Raw genomic sequence first — 17,890 nt, 5'->3', positions numbered from 1 at the left:
TCTTTACATAAGTCGAATCTAAAACATTTGCTCTCCTAGTCGGATCATCAGATGGTCGACGCTTAATGTGACCAAACCATTTAAGACGACTTTCTCTAATTTTGTCCGTCACAAAAGCTACACCAACCCTATCACAGATATATTCATTTCGCATTTTGTCTCTAACTGTAAAGTCACTCATCCACCTAATCACTCTCATCTCGGCAACACTTAACTTAGTGTTATGCTTCTCTTTTAAAGGCCAACATTCAGCGCCAGACATTTCATATGAGGTTTGAAAAAGGGTTTACATACAAAAATTATTTATGCATATAGATATGAATGAAAATTGAATAATGTGTGATTGGACTAGATAATGATTGCTTAGAGAGATGCGAATTTGATTGTCATTAGCTAGAATTTCTTAAATGATTGATGATAATTACCATCTTATTGAACATTAACTCATAGCATGTGTCATATTACATTTTGGTAGTATATTATCATTGAACCCAGATGACTACTTCATTTCATTCACTGCTTGGTATGTATGTATGTTTGTGTATTAATTGCCCCTTCTGTTATTTATATTGCATGCCCCAATATATTGTTTTTTATGCTTTAATAAATATTGGTTATTTATTAGGTTTAATTTGACAAATTCGCTTATTGATATTTTCTTATATGAAATTCTATCAAGTCATTCGGTGTACCCTCACCTCAAGAGGTGCTTATTAAACAGTAGATTTATTTTTGGTTCTCCAATTTATGTATCAATTATCTTATTTCTTTTGGGTTTGGATTATTTTATTCTTACAGTTGTTCATTTAGTTTTATTTTCATTAGATGTTTTAATCCCTGGTGGACTATGATTGAAACTTTTATCATTTCCTTCCTTTCATTTATTAATCTTATTATCTATATACAAGATTTTCTTTTTTGAGTATAAAACAGCTTTACATACGTCCACCACCCGCTCTGTTGTCAAGATGTATCGCCTTCTTGTCAAGATGTATCACCTTCTGGATCCAAGGCATGACAAGCAACACCAATTAGTGATTGTGAAATTCAAGAGCATTGTTGAAAGTAGTAAAAAGAAGGAATATATGTAAGTTGGGCAACAAGATTCAAAGGAAGAGATGAAAACATGAACTTATATGGAAAAGGAAAATGTGGAGGGAGAGAAGAGAGGAAAGAACTTTGATTGAGATACTCAACAATGTAAACGCTCTATAGTGGCAATACTTGTGTACTTTTATGGCTTCAGTGTATAGTGCCAAAGGAAAAGTAGTTCACATAGGATGATTAATGAAAAGATAAATAGAAGAAATGAAATGAAAAATTAAAACATGTATGAGATAAGGATAGGATCTATCAATGAACATTGCATCTAATAACTCTATTACACAGGCTTATAGAGATGTAGAATATCATAAAAAAGAGGCAAAGGGAGGGAATAATTGTGGAAAGCTGAGAAGTTCGGCTCCTCTCCATGGTGCGTTGGTCGGCTGATTCACAAAATCATAGGAAGATTTGATTGGGGATTTTATTGGAAACACGTATCTTAATTTATTCCCTTCCTATTCTATTTTTCTTTCAAAATCATCTCCTTCCTTAATTTATACTAGATACATTTGATACGTTCATAAATTATGAGGGATTGGTTTCTCAATATATATGTAACCTACATGTGAATAAACAAGTGAAATAATTTTTCCTATCCAAACCTATTTTAAACTTGGTATCAAACCCCTAAAACAAACCTAGCTTCCTCCTGCCACTGGGTCTCCATTCACTCTCGCCACTCGAGTTTAGCAACTCTCATCTTCCACACAGCAGAAAATCACCTCGGCCAACCCGCAAGATCTTTGCCTCCTAGTGTTCGCATATTGTTGTCGTCCCTCCTTCCATGCTATTGGCCAACCCAATTCCATCATGGGATTCATCAAAATAATCGTTGCAAAAGTCAACTATAGTTTCACAGACTACTCTTCCTCACACGAGACTCTCATGCTCAGGTTCGATTTTACCTCCCAACCGTTTCGACGAGATCGTGCGACACGTAACGTTGAAGCAACGCAACATAAATTGTGCTAGGATTTTTGCATTGTCGTATTTGTTTGTCACTCGCAAGAGAACGCAACCACCTCCTTGCAATAAAAAATCTCCTCTGTCGGCGTCGGAAATCCTTTCTACCGGCTTGCAAGCATACACTTGCCCTTCCCTGCAATCATATTTGTTACTACAGGCTTTTCCATGTTCTCCTTCGCCCTTCGGAACTCTCCCTACAACGAGAATCCTCCTGCTGCAAACCCTCCATTGAAATCCCTTCAGCCGATTTGTAGGCCCTCCTCCAAAGCCATGACACAAGGATTTTCCCAACAAGATCTCATCTATTTAATTTCTACCGCTAGAATCTTCCTATCAGTAGACCCTCCACTAGATTCTACCTGTAAAAACTCTCTTCGTCGGAATTCTCATTTCCTGCAACGGCGGTAGCAAGCAGTAAGCAATAGCAGCTGCAAGCAGCAACAGGAGCAGCATCAACAGTCAATTTTCTTCCTTTCCTGTAGCATTCATTCCACTACCCGCAGAAACAACAGTCAACTCCTTTCCTACAAACAGAAGCCCTAAAGACACATAAGGTTTACGACCAAGTGTGAGACGAAGACGTCAAGTTTTACTCCAGTGGTTAATTCTGAATAAGAGATTGAGAATTATATCCAGAAGGCTCATAAACTCCTGAAAAAACTTACTAGCGGTAATTCAGAACAGCACACCAACCCTGTGACACACCAAGATAATATATCATTGTCTCATCCTTTCAGTAAGAACTTGGATCATAGATTCAGAAGCCTTTAATCATATGACAGAATACATCAATATTATAATCAACTATCAAAAGACTTATACATCTAAATCGATCATACTTGCAGATGGATTACACTAAAAAATTGTCTGAAAAGAAAATGTGAAACTCCCAGGATATTACACTTTCCTGTTTTATATTACCCACAATTGTATTGTATTTTAATTTCAATCAGTAAACTTACTTATGATATGAAATATATAATTGAATTCTTTGCACACTTATGAATTTAAGGTGACGGAATGAGGAAGGTGATTAGTAGTGCTGAAATACATCAAGGTTTATACCTGCCCAAGAAAAATCTCTCTAAACACAAATGATCCCACCTCTATTTTTACCTCAAATTTTGTAGTTTGTTGATTCTATATCTGTCGAAAATAGATCGTGTTATGACATTAGTCACCTGGAGCATCCTAATTTCAATTATGTTGTAAAATTGCATCAACGTTTGTTTATCAATAAAAGTCATAGTTCTTGTCAATGTGAGATTTCTCAACTTGCCACACACTATAAAAAGTTATCCATGACCCAATACAAACCCTCACACTCTTTTTTTCATTATCCATAATGATATTTGGGGACCTTCAAAAGCGAGAATCCTAAGTTGGGCTAGATGTATTATCTCATTTATTAATGATCACACTCTAACTATTTAAGTATTCCTAATAAAAAAGAAATCTGAAACAACTCAAATCTTCCAAATCTTTCAAAATATGATTCAAACTCAATTCTAATACAAAATTCAGATGCTCAAAACTAATAATATAAATGAATATTTCAATTGCATCATTGAATATTATCTTTTTAAAAATAGAATCATCAATGGGAGTTCATGCATTGATACCCACAATAAAATGGAATAGCCGGAAGAAAGCACAGGCATCTCCTTGAGATATTCCGCGAATATTATCTTTTTAAAAATAGAATCATCAATGTGAGTTCATGTATTGATACCCACAATAAAATGGAATAGCTGGAAGAAAGCACAGGCATCTCCTTGAGATATTCCGCTTAATTATGATTTCCCGTCAAGTCCTAAAACATTTTTGGGGGGAGATAGCTCTTACGGCAACATATCTTATCAAGTGAATGCATAGCTGAATACTTAACTTTAAAACATATCTTCATATTTTGATGATTATCTAACTTCACATCGGAGCTTTCTCTTCTACTATACCACTTAAAATTTTTGAGTGTGTATCATTTGTTCACATCCATTCCCAAAATCACACAAAGCTTGCCCTAAATCTATCAAGTATATTTTTCTAGGTATAGCTCTAACAAAAAGGGTAAAGTTTTACTCTCCTGTTATCATAAAATACAACATAATGGATTTCATATTTTTTGAAAATAAATCCTACTACCTCAAATCTAATCTTCAGAGGGAGAGTGCAAATAAACATTTTTGGGATGCACTTTATGACAACTATACGGCTTCACTACCTACTCCACCCAGTCCTCTTATCCTTGTTGAGGATGTTCAACCAATCCAACCAGCCCAACCTAAAGTCAATAACAAAGAACTTTGTGTGTACAAAAGGAGGAAGAAAAATCTTGAGCGGGTAGAAAACAACTTGAAAGGACATAACTACCCAAATCAAAACCCAAATCCACATTCACTTGAAATTTCGGGTGAGGAGTCTAGTATTCATGAGTTATCCCCTTTGTCTTTGAATGTTGGTGTAATAAAAATTGCATTAGACATTCAATTCAGAAGTATGTAGCTCATGAGAAGCTATCCTGAACCTACAAAGCTTTTGTTTCTAAGCTTAATAGCGTACAAATTAATAAATTCATTCATGAAGTTCTTGAAAAATCAGAACGGAGAACAGTTGAAGAGGAGAGTCGAGCCCTGAAACATAATGGTACATGGATTATTACTAAACTCCCTAGAATAAGTAAGTTGGATGCAAATTGGTTTTGAACATCAAATACAAAACTGATGGAGGTATTGAGAGATTCAAAGCCAGATTAGTTGCAAAATGTTTCACTCAAGCATATGGGATTAACTATTAGGAGACCTTCGCATCAGTTGTCAAACTAAATACTATCAAGTTCTTTCAGTAGCGGTTAAAAAGAAATTGGGAATGCATCAACTTGACATAAAAAATGCATTCCTGATTGGATTTAGAAGAAGTGTATATGGAGATATCACCGGGAATTGAGAATCATTCTAATAAACACAGTATGCAAACTCAGGGAGTTTTTCTATGGGCTTAAGCAATCACCAATAGTGTAGTTTAATATATTCATTAAAACTATGAGATCTAATTGATATTCTCAAGGTCAAGGTGATCATATGTTGTTCATAAAACACACTCAGAGATGTGAGATTGTTGCACTGATAGTATATATGGATGATATGATTCTTATTGGTGGTGATAAAAGGGATATTCTCAAAATAAAAAAAGTGTTGGACACAGAATTTAAAATCAAAGACCTAAAAATCATGAGATATTTTCTAGGTATGGAATTAAAAATGTCCAAGAAAAAGCATCATAATATCATAGAGAAAATGCATCCTAATTCTACTAAATGAGACCGGGATGATGATTGGATGCAAGCAAATGATGCTCTTAATGGATCCCAATAAGAAGTCTAATAGGGGAGAAGAAAGTGTATTTGTGGATAAAGAAATATATCAAAAATTGGTAGGAAAAATCATCGATCTGATACATTCAAGGCAAAATATTTTATACTTCGTCAGTCTTGTGAACTGGCACATGAATAACCCAAATGAAGAGCATTTAGATATGGTGTACAAGATTATGAGGTTTCTTAAAAAGGCCCCTGGTTATGGATTAATTTTTGAGAAAACCAGAATAAGAGAAGAAGAAATCTACACTAATGCAAGTTGGGTTGGAGAACTCGCTGACAAGTCCACCACATGTTATTGCTCTTATATATGGGAAAAATTGGTTAAATGAAGTATAAAGCAAATTTTTGTTTCTAAAAGTAATGTTGAATCAAGTATAGAGCATTCGCCTTAGAAATCTATAACGGAATTTGGATTCAAAAAATTATTAAAGAAATTGAGGTACACCTCTAATAGTCCTATAAAGATATTTTGTGACAGTCAAGCAGCCATCGATATTGCCAAAAATCCAGTGCATCATTACAAGGCCTAAGATATTAAAGTTAATAGACATTTTATCTCTTAAAAAGTTAATGATGGAATTAAAAAACTAAGCTACAACCCAACAAACCAACAAGTTGTCGATATCTTCATCAAAGCTCTTAGTTTTATTCTCTTCCTATTTTATACTTCTTTCTGAATTACTTCCTTTCCTAATTTAAACCATATATATTTGTTGTGTGTCTGTGTATGTGTCTGTGTGTGTGTGTACATGCATGCATAAAACTAGAAAATTGATTCAGTTCGTTTATTTTAGGCTTAAGAATTAAGCTAGCATAAATATCAACTACATATCATATTAATTTCCAAATTACAAATTTATATACACTTCATTTTAATTACTTTTACATGAATTTGAATTCTCACCATCTCTTTGGATGGCATAGGGCAAATTGTACCCTAGCCCCTACACACTAGAGAAATTCACTCCATTATTAAGAACTAAATAAAAAGGGTGATAATAAATGCAAAGAGATAGAAAAGAGATAAATCGTCATGATCTAGCCTGATAGTTAAAGGGTGATAATAAATGCAAAGAGATAAAAAGAGATAAATCGTCATGATCTAGCCTGATAGTTTAGAATTAGTCAAGTCAAGAACTGCGGTCAGATGGTATGAACAATTAATTAAATTTCTACAGATCTTCAAAACTTTCAATTTATAAAAGAGCCATTAAAAAACTACTGACACACTAAACGAAAATTTAAATCATTCAGAAATAACAATATAATTTGTGAGACATCTCAATTCACACACAACAGTATCTCTACACAAAAATAAACAGTATAAAAAGAACTAGAATCACATAACAACATGATATCTACAGTTTTAGTCCTCCAATAAGCTAAAACTCTCCTGCAATACATCAATTTATAGTTTTTTTTACCTAAAAGAAACAATTAAATTCTACACGAAGTTTTCATGACTCAATGAGCAATTACAATCTTATTATGCATTAAATTCATATACAAATACTATGCATGAATATGACCAAAAGAAATGTATATCATTACTTAATCAAGCGGTAAGCTTTCATTTTAAATTTAATCATTCTCCTTTCAATTTAAGTACTTACTCTTTGTAACTTCTTATAAAGTCATATCAGGATCACCATCATATATGAAAGTATCCCGTAAATACCCTAAAAAATTTGCATCCAAAGGTATATTTTTACTATTTTTTTATCATGCATGGGTACATCGCATCCCCTGTCAGTACCGTTTGGGGGTAATTTTGTATAACTTAAGCTTACACATTTTATTTCCTTTTACCTCCTTTTAAAGATGTTGAAGAATCAGTTTCTATTATCATTTAATTCCATTCATTTAAATAGTTCTTTTGCTTTACGACATTTATATAATTATAAAAATTGTTATAAATTAATTTTTTTATTAAATATTAATTCTATAAGTAAATTAAATTGTATCTCTAATTAAAATATACCTTATCTTTAAAGCAATTCACTCCTCAATCTCGAAATTAAATCTCCCTTCAATTTCTTCCTGATTTCCAATGCATCTACTGTTAGCATTTAATACATAATCTAAAATATATATAATATTCATTAATTAAATTATAATATAAACCCATTTTATTTTACTAATCACTCGGTGCCCCTATCCAGCATGCAAGCTCCCCTTTCTTGCATACACGAGCTTCCCTTTTCGCGGTCTTCTTCTTCCTCTGCACGCGAGTTTGGTTTCCTCACACGCATGCACGCAAGGCCTCGCTCCATCCCTCTTCTCTTCTTCTTCTTGCATGTGACACAGTGTCATGAATCCTGTCTCCTTCCTTTCTCCTTCGCACAATAACAGTGCATGATCTCAATCTCCTCCGTCCTTCCTTCGGCTAGGGTTCAGCACAATAATGACTTCACACGCAAGGCTCCTTCTTGTTGTCGCAGTTCCTCCTCTTCCCTTGGCTAAGGTTTCCTCCAGCTACAAAAGAGTCAAAGCCTCCCACACACATAAGCAATAACTTCTTCCCTTCCTTTTCTTTCTTCTCCTCTATCAATTGGCTAGATCATGCAAAAAAAATTTTCTTCTCTCGATCCCTTTGCTCTCCCTCTCATTCGCTCATTCTCTATTAGCTATGATGAAAAGACTGATAGAAACCCCCTTGACCTGCTTAAACGAACCGTTCGATGGTTACTTTGAATCATTTTTTTTATTTTATTTTATTTTTTTTCAGTTATGCCAATCTCTCTTCATAAAAATTTCATTCTTGAAATTTGAAAAGTACCATGAAAGCAAATACGCCTCAAATGAAAAGCTACATTTATTTTTCTTGCTTCTTAGAAACTTTCTCCCAAGTAGCATTCTTCTTCGACTTATGCTTCCATAAAATCTTAACAAATGGAATCTCCCTATTGTAAAGCTTCTTAAGATCATATTCCATAATCCTTTCAAAATCTTCAATATAAATCAAATCAGGATATGTATATCAACAAAATCCACTAGCACCCTACTTAATTCATCTGCAATGCACCTTCTAAGAAAATGTGAAAAATATGATGCACTCCTTGCATATGAGTTGGTGAAGCCAATATGTAAGCCACATTTCCATTTCTCTCCATAATTTCATATGAACCTACATATCTTGAACTCAATCTTACTGTCTTCCCAAAACATTGCACACCCTTCAATGAACTTACTTTGATAAAGACAAATTCTCCAACTTCAAACTACTCTGGTATGTGCTTAGCATTATAATATTTCCTCTGAATATCTTGCACTACTCTTAATCTGTCTTGAATTAGTCTAATCTTCTTAATAGCAATATCAGCCAAGTTAGCTCTAATGACTTTTCTTTCATCTGCTTTAGCCCAACATAAAGGTATCATGCACTTCCTTCCATACAAAGCTTCATATGGAGTCATTTCAATAATAGCTTAATAATTGTTATTGTAAGTGAAATTCTACTAAAGGTGCACCTGATTCCTATCCATTATCAAAGTCAAGGACAAAGCATTAGTAAATCCTTCAAAATTTGAATAATCCTTTCTGACTGGTCATCTGTTGGGTGAAAGGTTGTACTGAAAGTCAATATGGTGCCCAAAAACTTCATGAATCTTCTTCATCAATCTGGAAGTAAATCTATCATCTCTATCGGAGACAATAGACTTTAGTACTCTATGTAACCTTATAATTTGATCCAGTACTCTATGTAACCTTATAATTTGATCCACATACAACTTTGGCTAATTTCTCAATTGGATTTGTATGTCTAATGGGCGAAACATGGGCGGACTTAGTCAATCTATCAACAATTACTCAAATAACATCACGATTCTGATGTAATCTAGGCAATCTAATCACAAAATTCATAGCAAGCTCCTCTCATTTCCACTCTAGAATCGGTAAAAGCTACAACTGACTTTCAGGATGCTGATGTTTTGCATTTACAAGCTCATTTACTAGTTGACATGGAAGACACCTAGCCACAAATTCTGTCAAACTCTTCAACCATGGCCACCAAAATGTTTCCTTGAGATCCTAATACATTTTATTACTCTCTGGGTGAATAATATAACAAGACAAATGTGCTTCCTCTAGAATCTCCTGCCTCAAACTATTAACATCTATAACATAAACTCTGCCTTTATATTTTAATAAACTATCATGATCTAACACAAACTTCGCCAAATTGTACCTTAAGTTGCTCCTGGATTTTTTAAATATTCCTATCTTTGGTTAATGAATCCTCGATTCTGCTTTTTAAAGTAGAATGCACAATCAACAAATTGAATAGAACCATACTGTCATCATTATAATTAATTATTGATAGCTTCAATTTCTCCAAAACTCTAAGTAATTGCTCTTGCTAAGTAAATAAACGGTTCAAATTACTTGAAGAATTTTTACTCAGCATATCTACAGCCATATTTGTCTTTCTTAGATGATACAGAATATCCAAATCATAGTGTTTAATAAACTTCACCCATCTCTGTCTCAAATTCAGCTCATTCCAAGTAAAGATGACTTCAAACTCTGGAGATCAGCAAATAACCTCATTTAACTCAATACAAATAATGCCTACATATCTTAAGCACAAACATAACCGATGCAAGCTCAAAATCATGTGTGGGATAATTTCGTTCATAGTTAATGACCCTTTTCATGTTGCAAAAGTACACAACCCAAACTCTTCAAAAGATGCATAACTGAAAATTTGAAACTCATCTGAACATGAAGGAATAGTCAATATGATAATTCAAACTTCACTTCCTTCATAGTTAATATTGATAATGGCATAGCAATCTGTGAAAACCCCTCTACAAATCTTCTATAATAATCAGCCAAACCTAAAAAACTCATGACCTCAATAACAATAATAGGTTTTGATCAATCTGCAATCGTCAAGATTTTATTATGATCCACAAATATGTCATCTTCACTGATAATACACTCAAGAAAACCATACTTTTAAGCCAAATTAATATTTAGAAAATTTGGCATACAGTGTATACTTTTTCAAAACCTACAGAACAACATGCAAATGATCTGTATGATTGGCTTCATCTCTAGAATACATCAAGAAATCGTCTATAAAGACAATCACAAATGTATCCAAAAACTGCCTGAAGATCATGTACATCATATCCATAAAAATCACTAGAGCATTAACAAAACCAAATGGCATTACCACAAATTTTTAGTGCCCACGTTTGGTCCTGAAAGCCATCTTCGTTATGTCTTCCTCTTTAATCCTCGATCGGTGATAGTCTGACCTTAGATCAATCTTTGAAAATACAAAATCCTCTTACAATTGATCAAACAAGCCATCAATCATCAGCAGTAAATATTTATTTTTAATTGTAAGTTTATTCAACTCCCTGTAGTCAATACGCATTATGAAACTCTCATCATTCTTCTTCACGAATGATACTGAAGCTTCCCAAAGTGAGGTACTAGGTCTGATGAATCCCTTATCTAGTAACTCCTACAATTAACTCTTCAACTCCTATAACTCAATTGTCATTCTCTATGGAGTTTCGAATGCAGGCTCAGAACTTGACAATAGCTCAATAGTGAAATTAATCTCCCGCACTGGTGGTAACCTTGGTAAATCATCAAAAAAAAAAAAATTTGGATATTCTCTTACTGCTGAAATATTACCCAAAGACTTTAATTATTTAAAGGTATTTGTTACCTGAGCAAGAAAATCTTGTTTCCCATGATTCAACAATTTGAAAGCTTTCAGAAATGTAATTATCATGGATGACAATCCTTTATCACCAGAAGAATTTAACTTCTGTCTCCCAAGGTATAGTAATTTTGAAGAAATTTTTATTGCAATCAATTGTGAGAACATTTTTAAACAATCATTCCATGCCTAAAATCACCTCAAACTCCACCAAGGGTAACACAATAAGTTGTGCATCAAAATGTTTTCCACCAATCATTAAATTCACCTCACAAGACTGATTAACATCCGTAAAAGTATCATTTGACATTCTAATTGATAATATCACAGGCATTAAGATGATGTTCAATTGCATCTCTTTAACTGATTCCTCAACTAATGTGATGCTCCCGAATCAAATAATAATTTTATTAGTCTATTCTGAAGATAAAAGATACCTACCATTAAAATCATTGCATTGAACATTTAGGGTTGACTTATTCCTATCTTTAAGTTCTTCAATTGCGTTATGAATAGCATGACATGGCATAACATGAATTCTATTATGATTAAGGATGTATTTGGTTAAAATTTATTAAATGTAAAATATACCTATGATAACTTTAGAGGAGTCATTAGCTTCCTGTTGTGACAATGCATAAACCCTGGGATGGATATTCTGCTAGGTTTGACTCGTACTACGTTATCAAACAATCACCCTATACCAACTGGATAAATTTATCATGCATATGTCCCCTGACTAATAGTGGTACGAATCAATCTTTAAAAGTCTTCACAAACTCGTACCACCGTATCATGTGGTTATTTATACCACCAAATTTCTCTTACAATTGTCCTCGCCACCATCTCTCAGCTTCACCTCTAAGGCAAAAGTGGCAAGTGTAGCTCTCATATCAAGTGGACAAGACATTCCACCTAGAATCTTTTCCATCCAGCAGCCAATTCTCAGCATTTATTGGATTTCCTCTAGAAAATATAGGTGACCACATATCCTAAAATAACTTCAAACACTTGTCTATTGAGCCTCCCCCACTAGAACTGGCATGAGTCAGGGAGTTCTTAATCATTTGAGTCGCCACAGGCATCATCTCAATAAAAACATCTTTATTCACAGTAATTTGTGGATGTGCATTAAATTTTACCACAACATATTAACTTCTCCTTAATTTTCCATATATCTTAAATACAATAAGAAAGATTATATTTAGACATAAATTAACCCCTCATTAATATTATTTATGAATTAATTTAATCAACCTAATGGCTATTTTTTATCATGATCCAACCTAATCTATCTAATATCACTTTTTTCACGACTCAGCCTGATGGTTTAGAATTAGTATTAACATTTAATTAACTTTCTACATATTTTCAGAACTTCCAATTTATAAAAGAGCTACTAAGAAACTACAAATACACTAATAGAAAATTTAAATCCAAAATAACAACATAGTTTGCAAGTAAAACATCTAAATCCATACAACATTATCTCTACACAAAAAGTAAACATTACAAAAAAACTACAATCACATAATAATATGGTAACTACCAGCTATAATCCTCCTCCTATAAACTAACATCATTTTGCCAGACATATTAATTTACAATTTTTCTTTTCCTAAAAGAAATAATTAAATTCAACAGTAAATTTTCACAATATAGAAAGTAAATATAATCTTATTATGCATTAAATTCATATGCAAATGTTATGCATAAATACTAAAAGAAATGTAGTTCATTACTTAATCAAACAATAAGCTTTCCTATTAGATTTAACATTTCTCATTGTAATTCAAGCATTTAACATTTTTAACCGCTCAAAAAAATCATATCAAAATTATCATCACACCTGAAGGTATCCTCAAAATTGTACTTATAGGTACTCTAAAAAATTTGCACCCGAAGGTACACGTTTACCATTTTCTTTCTCGTGCACGGGTATATTGAATCCCCTGTCAGTACCATCTGGAGATAATTTTCTATAACTTAAGGTTTTATATTTCATCTCCTTTACATTACCTCTTTTTAAAAATATTGAACAATCAATTTCATTTATCATTTCATTCATTATAATGATTGTTTCGTTTTACCACATGCATATAATTATTAAAATAGATATCTGAAACAATAATGGAAGTCTTTATTAAATAAAACATTAATTTAATAAATACAAAAAAGTAATTACCCACCTACCTTTGCTTGCTTGTCTCGCCGACTCCCTAACTCCTAATCTTTTAGGTTTAAATGTTCTTCAACTTTAATTGATGTTATAAATTAATATTTTTATTAAATATTAATTTTAAATTAAGTAAATTAAATTTTAAATTTAACTAAAACATTATTTATCTTTCAAAATGATTCATCGATCGATCTCCAAACTGAATCTCCCTTTAGTTGCTTCCTGATTTCAAATGCATTTATATTAACATTTAATGAATAATCTTAAATATATATAAAATTAATTAATTAAACTATAATATAAACCCATTTTACCTTACTAATCACCCGATTATCCTAACCAGCGCTTAAGCTCCCCCTTCCCGCATGCACGAGCTTCCCTTTTCGCGGTCTTTCCTTCCTCTGAACGTAAGTTCGGCTTGCACACACGCACGCACGCAAGGCCTCGCTCCTCCACTCTTCTCTTCTTCTTTCCGCATGCAACACAATGATGCGGATCCCGAATGCTAGCATTTGAAATAAATAAGCATAACAAAGCAAACAATTAAAAGAAAATAGAATAATAATTTATGAAAGATCAAAATGTCCACTGCAAGAGAGATATAACAAGTACTACAAATATTATCATTAAAAAACTAAATCTTAAGTAAAGTGATAAGGTTAACAGAATAATTACAATAGACAGTTCTTTAATTTAGGGTTACTTAATTTAAGTAATGGATGTAGAAAGGTACCGGGGCTTATTTCGTCCATCACTTGTATCCTTCAGAAGAATCAACCAGCTTCAAGCAACCTGTTACAAAGAGATAAGATTTTCAGACATGCAACAAATTTCATCAACTACTAGGAAAAATAGGCTTATCTCATTCAGCACAGGACGTACAATACAGGAAGCAAATTTGTGAGCAGCCATCAAAAACCTAATGTAAAGGTGGCAAGCATCATTAATAACTTGAAGCCCTCTGATTCCACCATTATTTAACAATTTCACCAATCAGAGCCATTACATCAATATCCCTACTGACGTATCTTTTCAAATGGCACAATAACAGTAAGTTAGATATCCACATTCTATAGAAATTTAACTGAGCTATACTCGATCAGATGGTGCAGCATCATCACTGGATCTGGGGATTATGCCCATCCTTCTCATGTCATTCTGTAGTTCCAACACCTCAGCCACATCACCTAATTGATTGTACTTCCTTATCAAACAATTGTAAACATCCTCATCCGGTTTAACTCCACAAGCGATCATATCGGAAAGCAGGTTCCTTGCCTCATGCATTTTTTGGTGATTACATAAGCCCCATATCAAAGAAGTGTAGGCATGCAAATCAAGCTCAAAACCACTTGCTAGCATTTTGTCTCTCAAGACAAAAGCTTCCTGTAGGTTCCCTCTCTTCAAATAACCATGCATCAGAGCTGTGTAAGCAACTTTATCTGGATCCATTCCATTGAGAACCATTTCTTCAAAGAGCTTAGTTGCTTCTTCTAAGCATTCACTTTTACAAAATCCATCAATGAGAGATGTGTAAGTTAATACATTAGGCTGCAAACCCATGTCTCTCATTTTGTTAAAATGATAGAAAGCTTCATGAATTAACTCTTGCTTGCATAACCCATCTACTAAGGCACCATATGTGACATTAGTCGGGGTGATGCCCAACTCTTGCATCTTGTGAAGAAAACTAAGAGCCTCTGAGTTATTTCCTGCCTTAAAATTAGCGTCCATAAGAGTAGTATAGATCACACTATTGGGTTTTAATCCACAGTTATCCATCTCATCGAGAAGGGCCTTGACATCGCTGAAATTTCCTTCAGTGCAGCGGCCCCAGATGGCAGTGCCATATGCTGATATATCAGGTTTGTAGCCTTTTTCTCTCATTTCAATCATCAGATTCACTGCTCTCTGCATGTTTTTGTTCTTGAAATGAGCATGGATAAGAGCTGTGTATGGTAGTTGGTTCATAGACACTCCAGACTTCACCAATCTCTGGAAAACTTCTTCAGCCTCCTTGAGCTTCCCATCTTTACATAGCCCGTCCACTAAAACGGTATAAGTAACAACATTTAACTTTACACCATCCTGCAACATTTCATCTAGTAAAATCTGTGCTTCCTTAAGGTTTCCGGTTTTACAATTCCCGTCAATAAGGCATGTATATGTAAACTCATTTGGTCTAAGTCCTCTCATCTTCATGTCAACAAAAAATTTGGCTGCCTCCTGCATCATATGTTCCTTACAGAAAGTATCAATGAAAGTACTGTAAGTAACAACATTGGGCCTCAACCCATTCCTCTTCATCTCATTGAGGTATGCAAAAGCACCATGTAGCCTCCCAAACTTGCAAAAACAATTAATGATTGAATTGTAGGTGATCAAGTCAGGACTGCAACCATTAACCTTCATATCTACAAGGAGTGATGCAGCCTCTTCAAGTTCCCCACATTTTCCATACCCATCAATCAATGAATTAAAAGTCACCACATCAGGACAGCAACCCCTCTCTTTCATCCTAAACAGCAGCTCTTTCGCACCGCTCATATCTCCTTCCTTGCACAAGAAATCAATCATGATATTATAAGTAAATATGCTAACAATGAAATCAGCAGAGAACAAATCATCAAAAAACTTCTTTGACAATTCCCCCTTGCCTACTTTCGTAAGCCTCTCCAGCAAATTGTTGCAAGATCTCAACTTGGGAAAAACTCGGATGTTCCACATCCTATAAAAGCACTCGTAGGCCTCCTCCAAAAGTCCCATATTAGTTAACACGCCAAAAAGTGTATCAAATAGCCCGGGATTAAAAGCGCATCCAGGATCGCCAAACTTCCTTCCGGCCACCAGAAGTACCTCAACTACACTCACAGATTCTGCTAACATGCTAGTCGAACTGACAAAGTCTTGAAGAACCTGCTGAGCTTCGGAGTACAATCTTCCGCTGAAGAGTATATGGGCAGTGACGCAGAAAGATTCAGCAGAGTGGAGGAATCCCGGTCGCTTCGAAGCCCAAATGAAAAATCTGAAAGCCAAGCGCGGGTCTTCCTTGAGCTCGATAAGAACTCTGGAGACCTTGACATGAGCGAGGGAGGAGGAGAATATGGACAAAAGGCGAGGGTCTTCCCAATGACCGGAGGTGGCTAGTGCGGCAAGGATTCTATGGTCTTCAGCTAAATACGATTGAGTGACTAGGCAACGAACACGGGTGAGAAAGAAGCTAACAACGGAGAGGTGGCGGGCGGGAAGGAGCATTCTCTTGGCTAGGAGCGGGATTTGACTGGAGCCATTGGAAAGGTTGGATTTTTAGATGGGGAAGAGGGGAAGCCGCTCTTCTTCCTCCATGAGAATGGAAGAAAGAAGGGGTTTGGACGGCCTAGGGTTCTTGTGCGCGTGTTTTAACCTAATGAACTTAAATTGTTTCTGATAAGTGTCTGATCAATTCAACAACATCAACTGACTAGCCATTGACGTCTTCCAGAGTTAAATTTATGTTGCCCAAAGCTGAAATCATCCAAAGGGCATCTCATCTAATGGAGTTCTTATTCGCACGCAACTATGTGTGCGGTGTCCAATGAAAGGATGACACCTAAATCAGTGGGCCCTAGAACTTAAAAAATTAAATTGAGTTGTGCGGACATCGCACGCAATTATGCGTGCGGTGTCCAATGAAAGGATGACACCTAGATCAGTGGGCCCTAGAACTTAAAAAATTAAATTGAGGCATGCTTGCGGCGCGACCCGGCCCGAATATGGCCCGAAACAGGTAAAAGTTAACAGCGCGCCTGAAAGAAAGTTTATTTCATCGGAAAACCAAACGACGCCCGAGCGAGGAGAGCACGGAGCACTAGCATTTTAGAGTTGTTGTTGGAAACCAAAGAGAGCCTAGTGAGAATGGAGACGGAAGAGCCCTTGATAATAGAAACCGAAGAGGAATCGACAATGTAGGCCAAGAAACCCAAGAAAAAAAAAGCCAGGTAATTTTTATTTTAGTGTTTTTGAGTTCTACACACGTGCACACAATATTACCTTTAAAAATCATCATTAAACAGCAATAAAACTTGCTATTTAATTATAATACAAAAGCAACCACTATTTAACAACACCTTAAATCTCAACTCAGTATTACAGAAACAATGTTATGATAATAACAGAATACAACGAAGAAATGACCAGAATATAACCTTAATTCTACATCAAAATATAACCTTAATAATAATAATACCCGAATACAACTGAAAAACTTCTATAATATAACCTAAGCACTAATTCTGAGTAACACTAGAATATAACGTTATCCTAAATAATATTACCTGAGTATCACAGAGATAATACTACAATAATAACATAATACAACAGAAAAACTACCAGAATATAACCTTAATACTACACCGGAATATAACCTTGATAATATTAATACCTGAATACAACGGAAAAACTTCTATAATATAACCATAATACTAAACCTAAGTATTAAACCTAAGTACCAAAAATACAACAAAAATACAACAGCAATACAACAGCAATACAATCAAAATATAACGGAAATACTAAATGTTAGAATACAACGTAATTATTACTA

At 34.4% G+C, this 17,890-nt stretch overlaps 1 protein-coding gene across 5 annotated transcripts in view; it reads right to left on the bottom strand.

Annotated features, from left to right (window-relative positions):
- LOC110020109 (putative pentatricopeptide repeat-containing protein At2g02150) overlaps nucleotides 1-16,753 on the bottom strand; it is a 22,077-nt gene extending 5,324 nt beyond the window's left edge. For 2 of the 5 annotated variants that reach the window (XM_020718091.1, XM_020718093.1), the window contains exons 1-3: nucleotides 14,191-16,753; nucleotides 14,042-14,100; nucleotides 13,623-13,813 (exon numbers count right to left, since the gene is read on the bottom strand). In XM_020718091.1, coding sequence (XP_020573750.1) covers nucleotides 14,398-16,563 — 2,166 coding nt within the window. In that variant the 5' untranslated portion in view covers nucleotides 16,564-16,753 and the 3' untranslated portion in view covers nucleotides 13,623-13,813; nucleotides 14,042-14,100; nucleotides 14,191-14,397. The remainder of the gene's footprint in view (nucleotides 1-13,622; nucleotides 13,814-14,041; nucleotides 14,101-14,190) is intronic. The other 3 variants (XM_020718090.1, XM_020718092.1, XM_020718094.1) reach the window with 2 other exon arrangements.
- Between the last annotated feature and the right edge of the window lie 1,137 nt (nucleotides 16,754-17,890).

Source organism: Phalaenopsis equestris, unplaced genomic scaffold (genome assembly GCF_001263595.1).
Source record: "Phalaenopsis equestris unplaced genomic scaffold, ASM126359v1 Scaffold000091, whole genome shotgun sequence".
Taxonomy (NCBI): Eukaryota; Viridiplantae; Streptophyta; class Magnoliopsida; order Asparagales; family Orchidaceae; genus Phalaenopsis; species Phalaenopsis equestris.
Note: the sequence above shows the minus strand (reverse complement) of the source record. Positions and strands in the feature narration are given on the sequence as shown.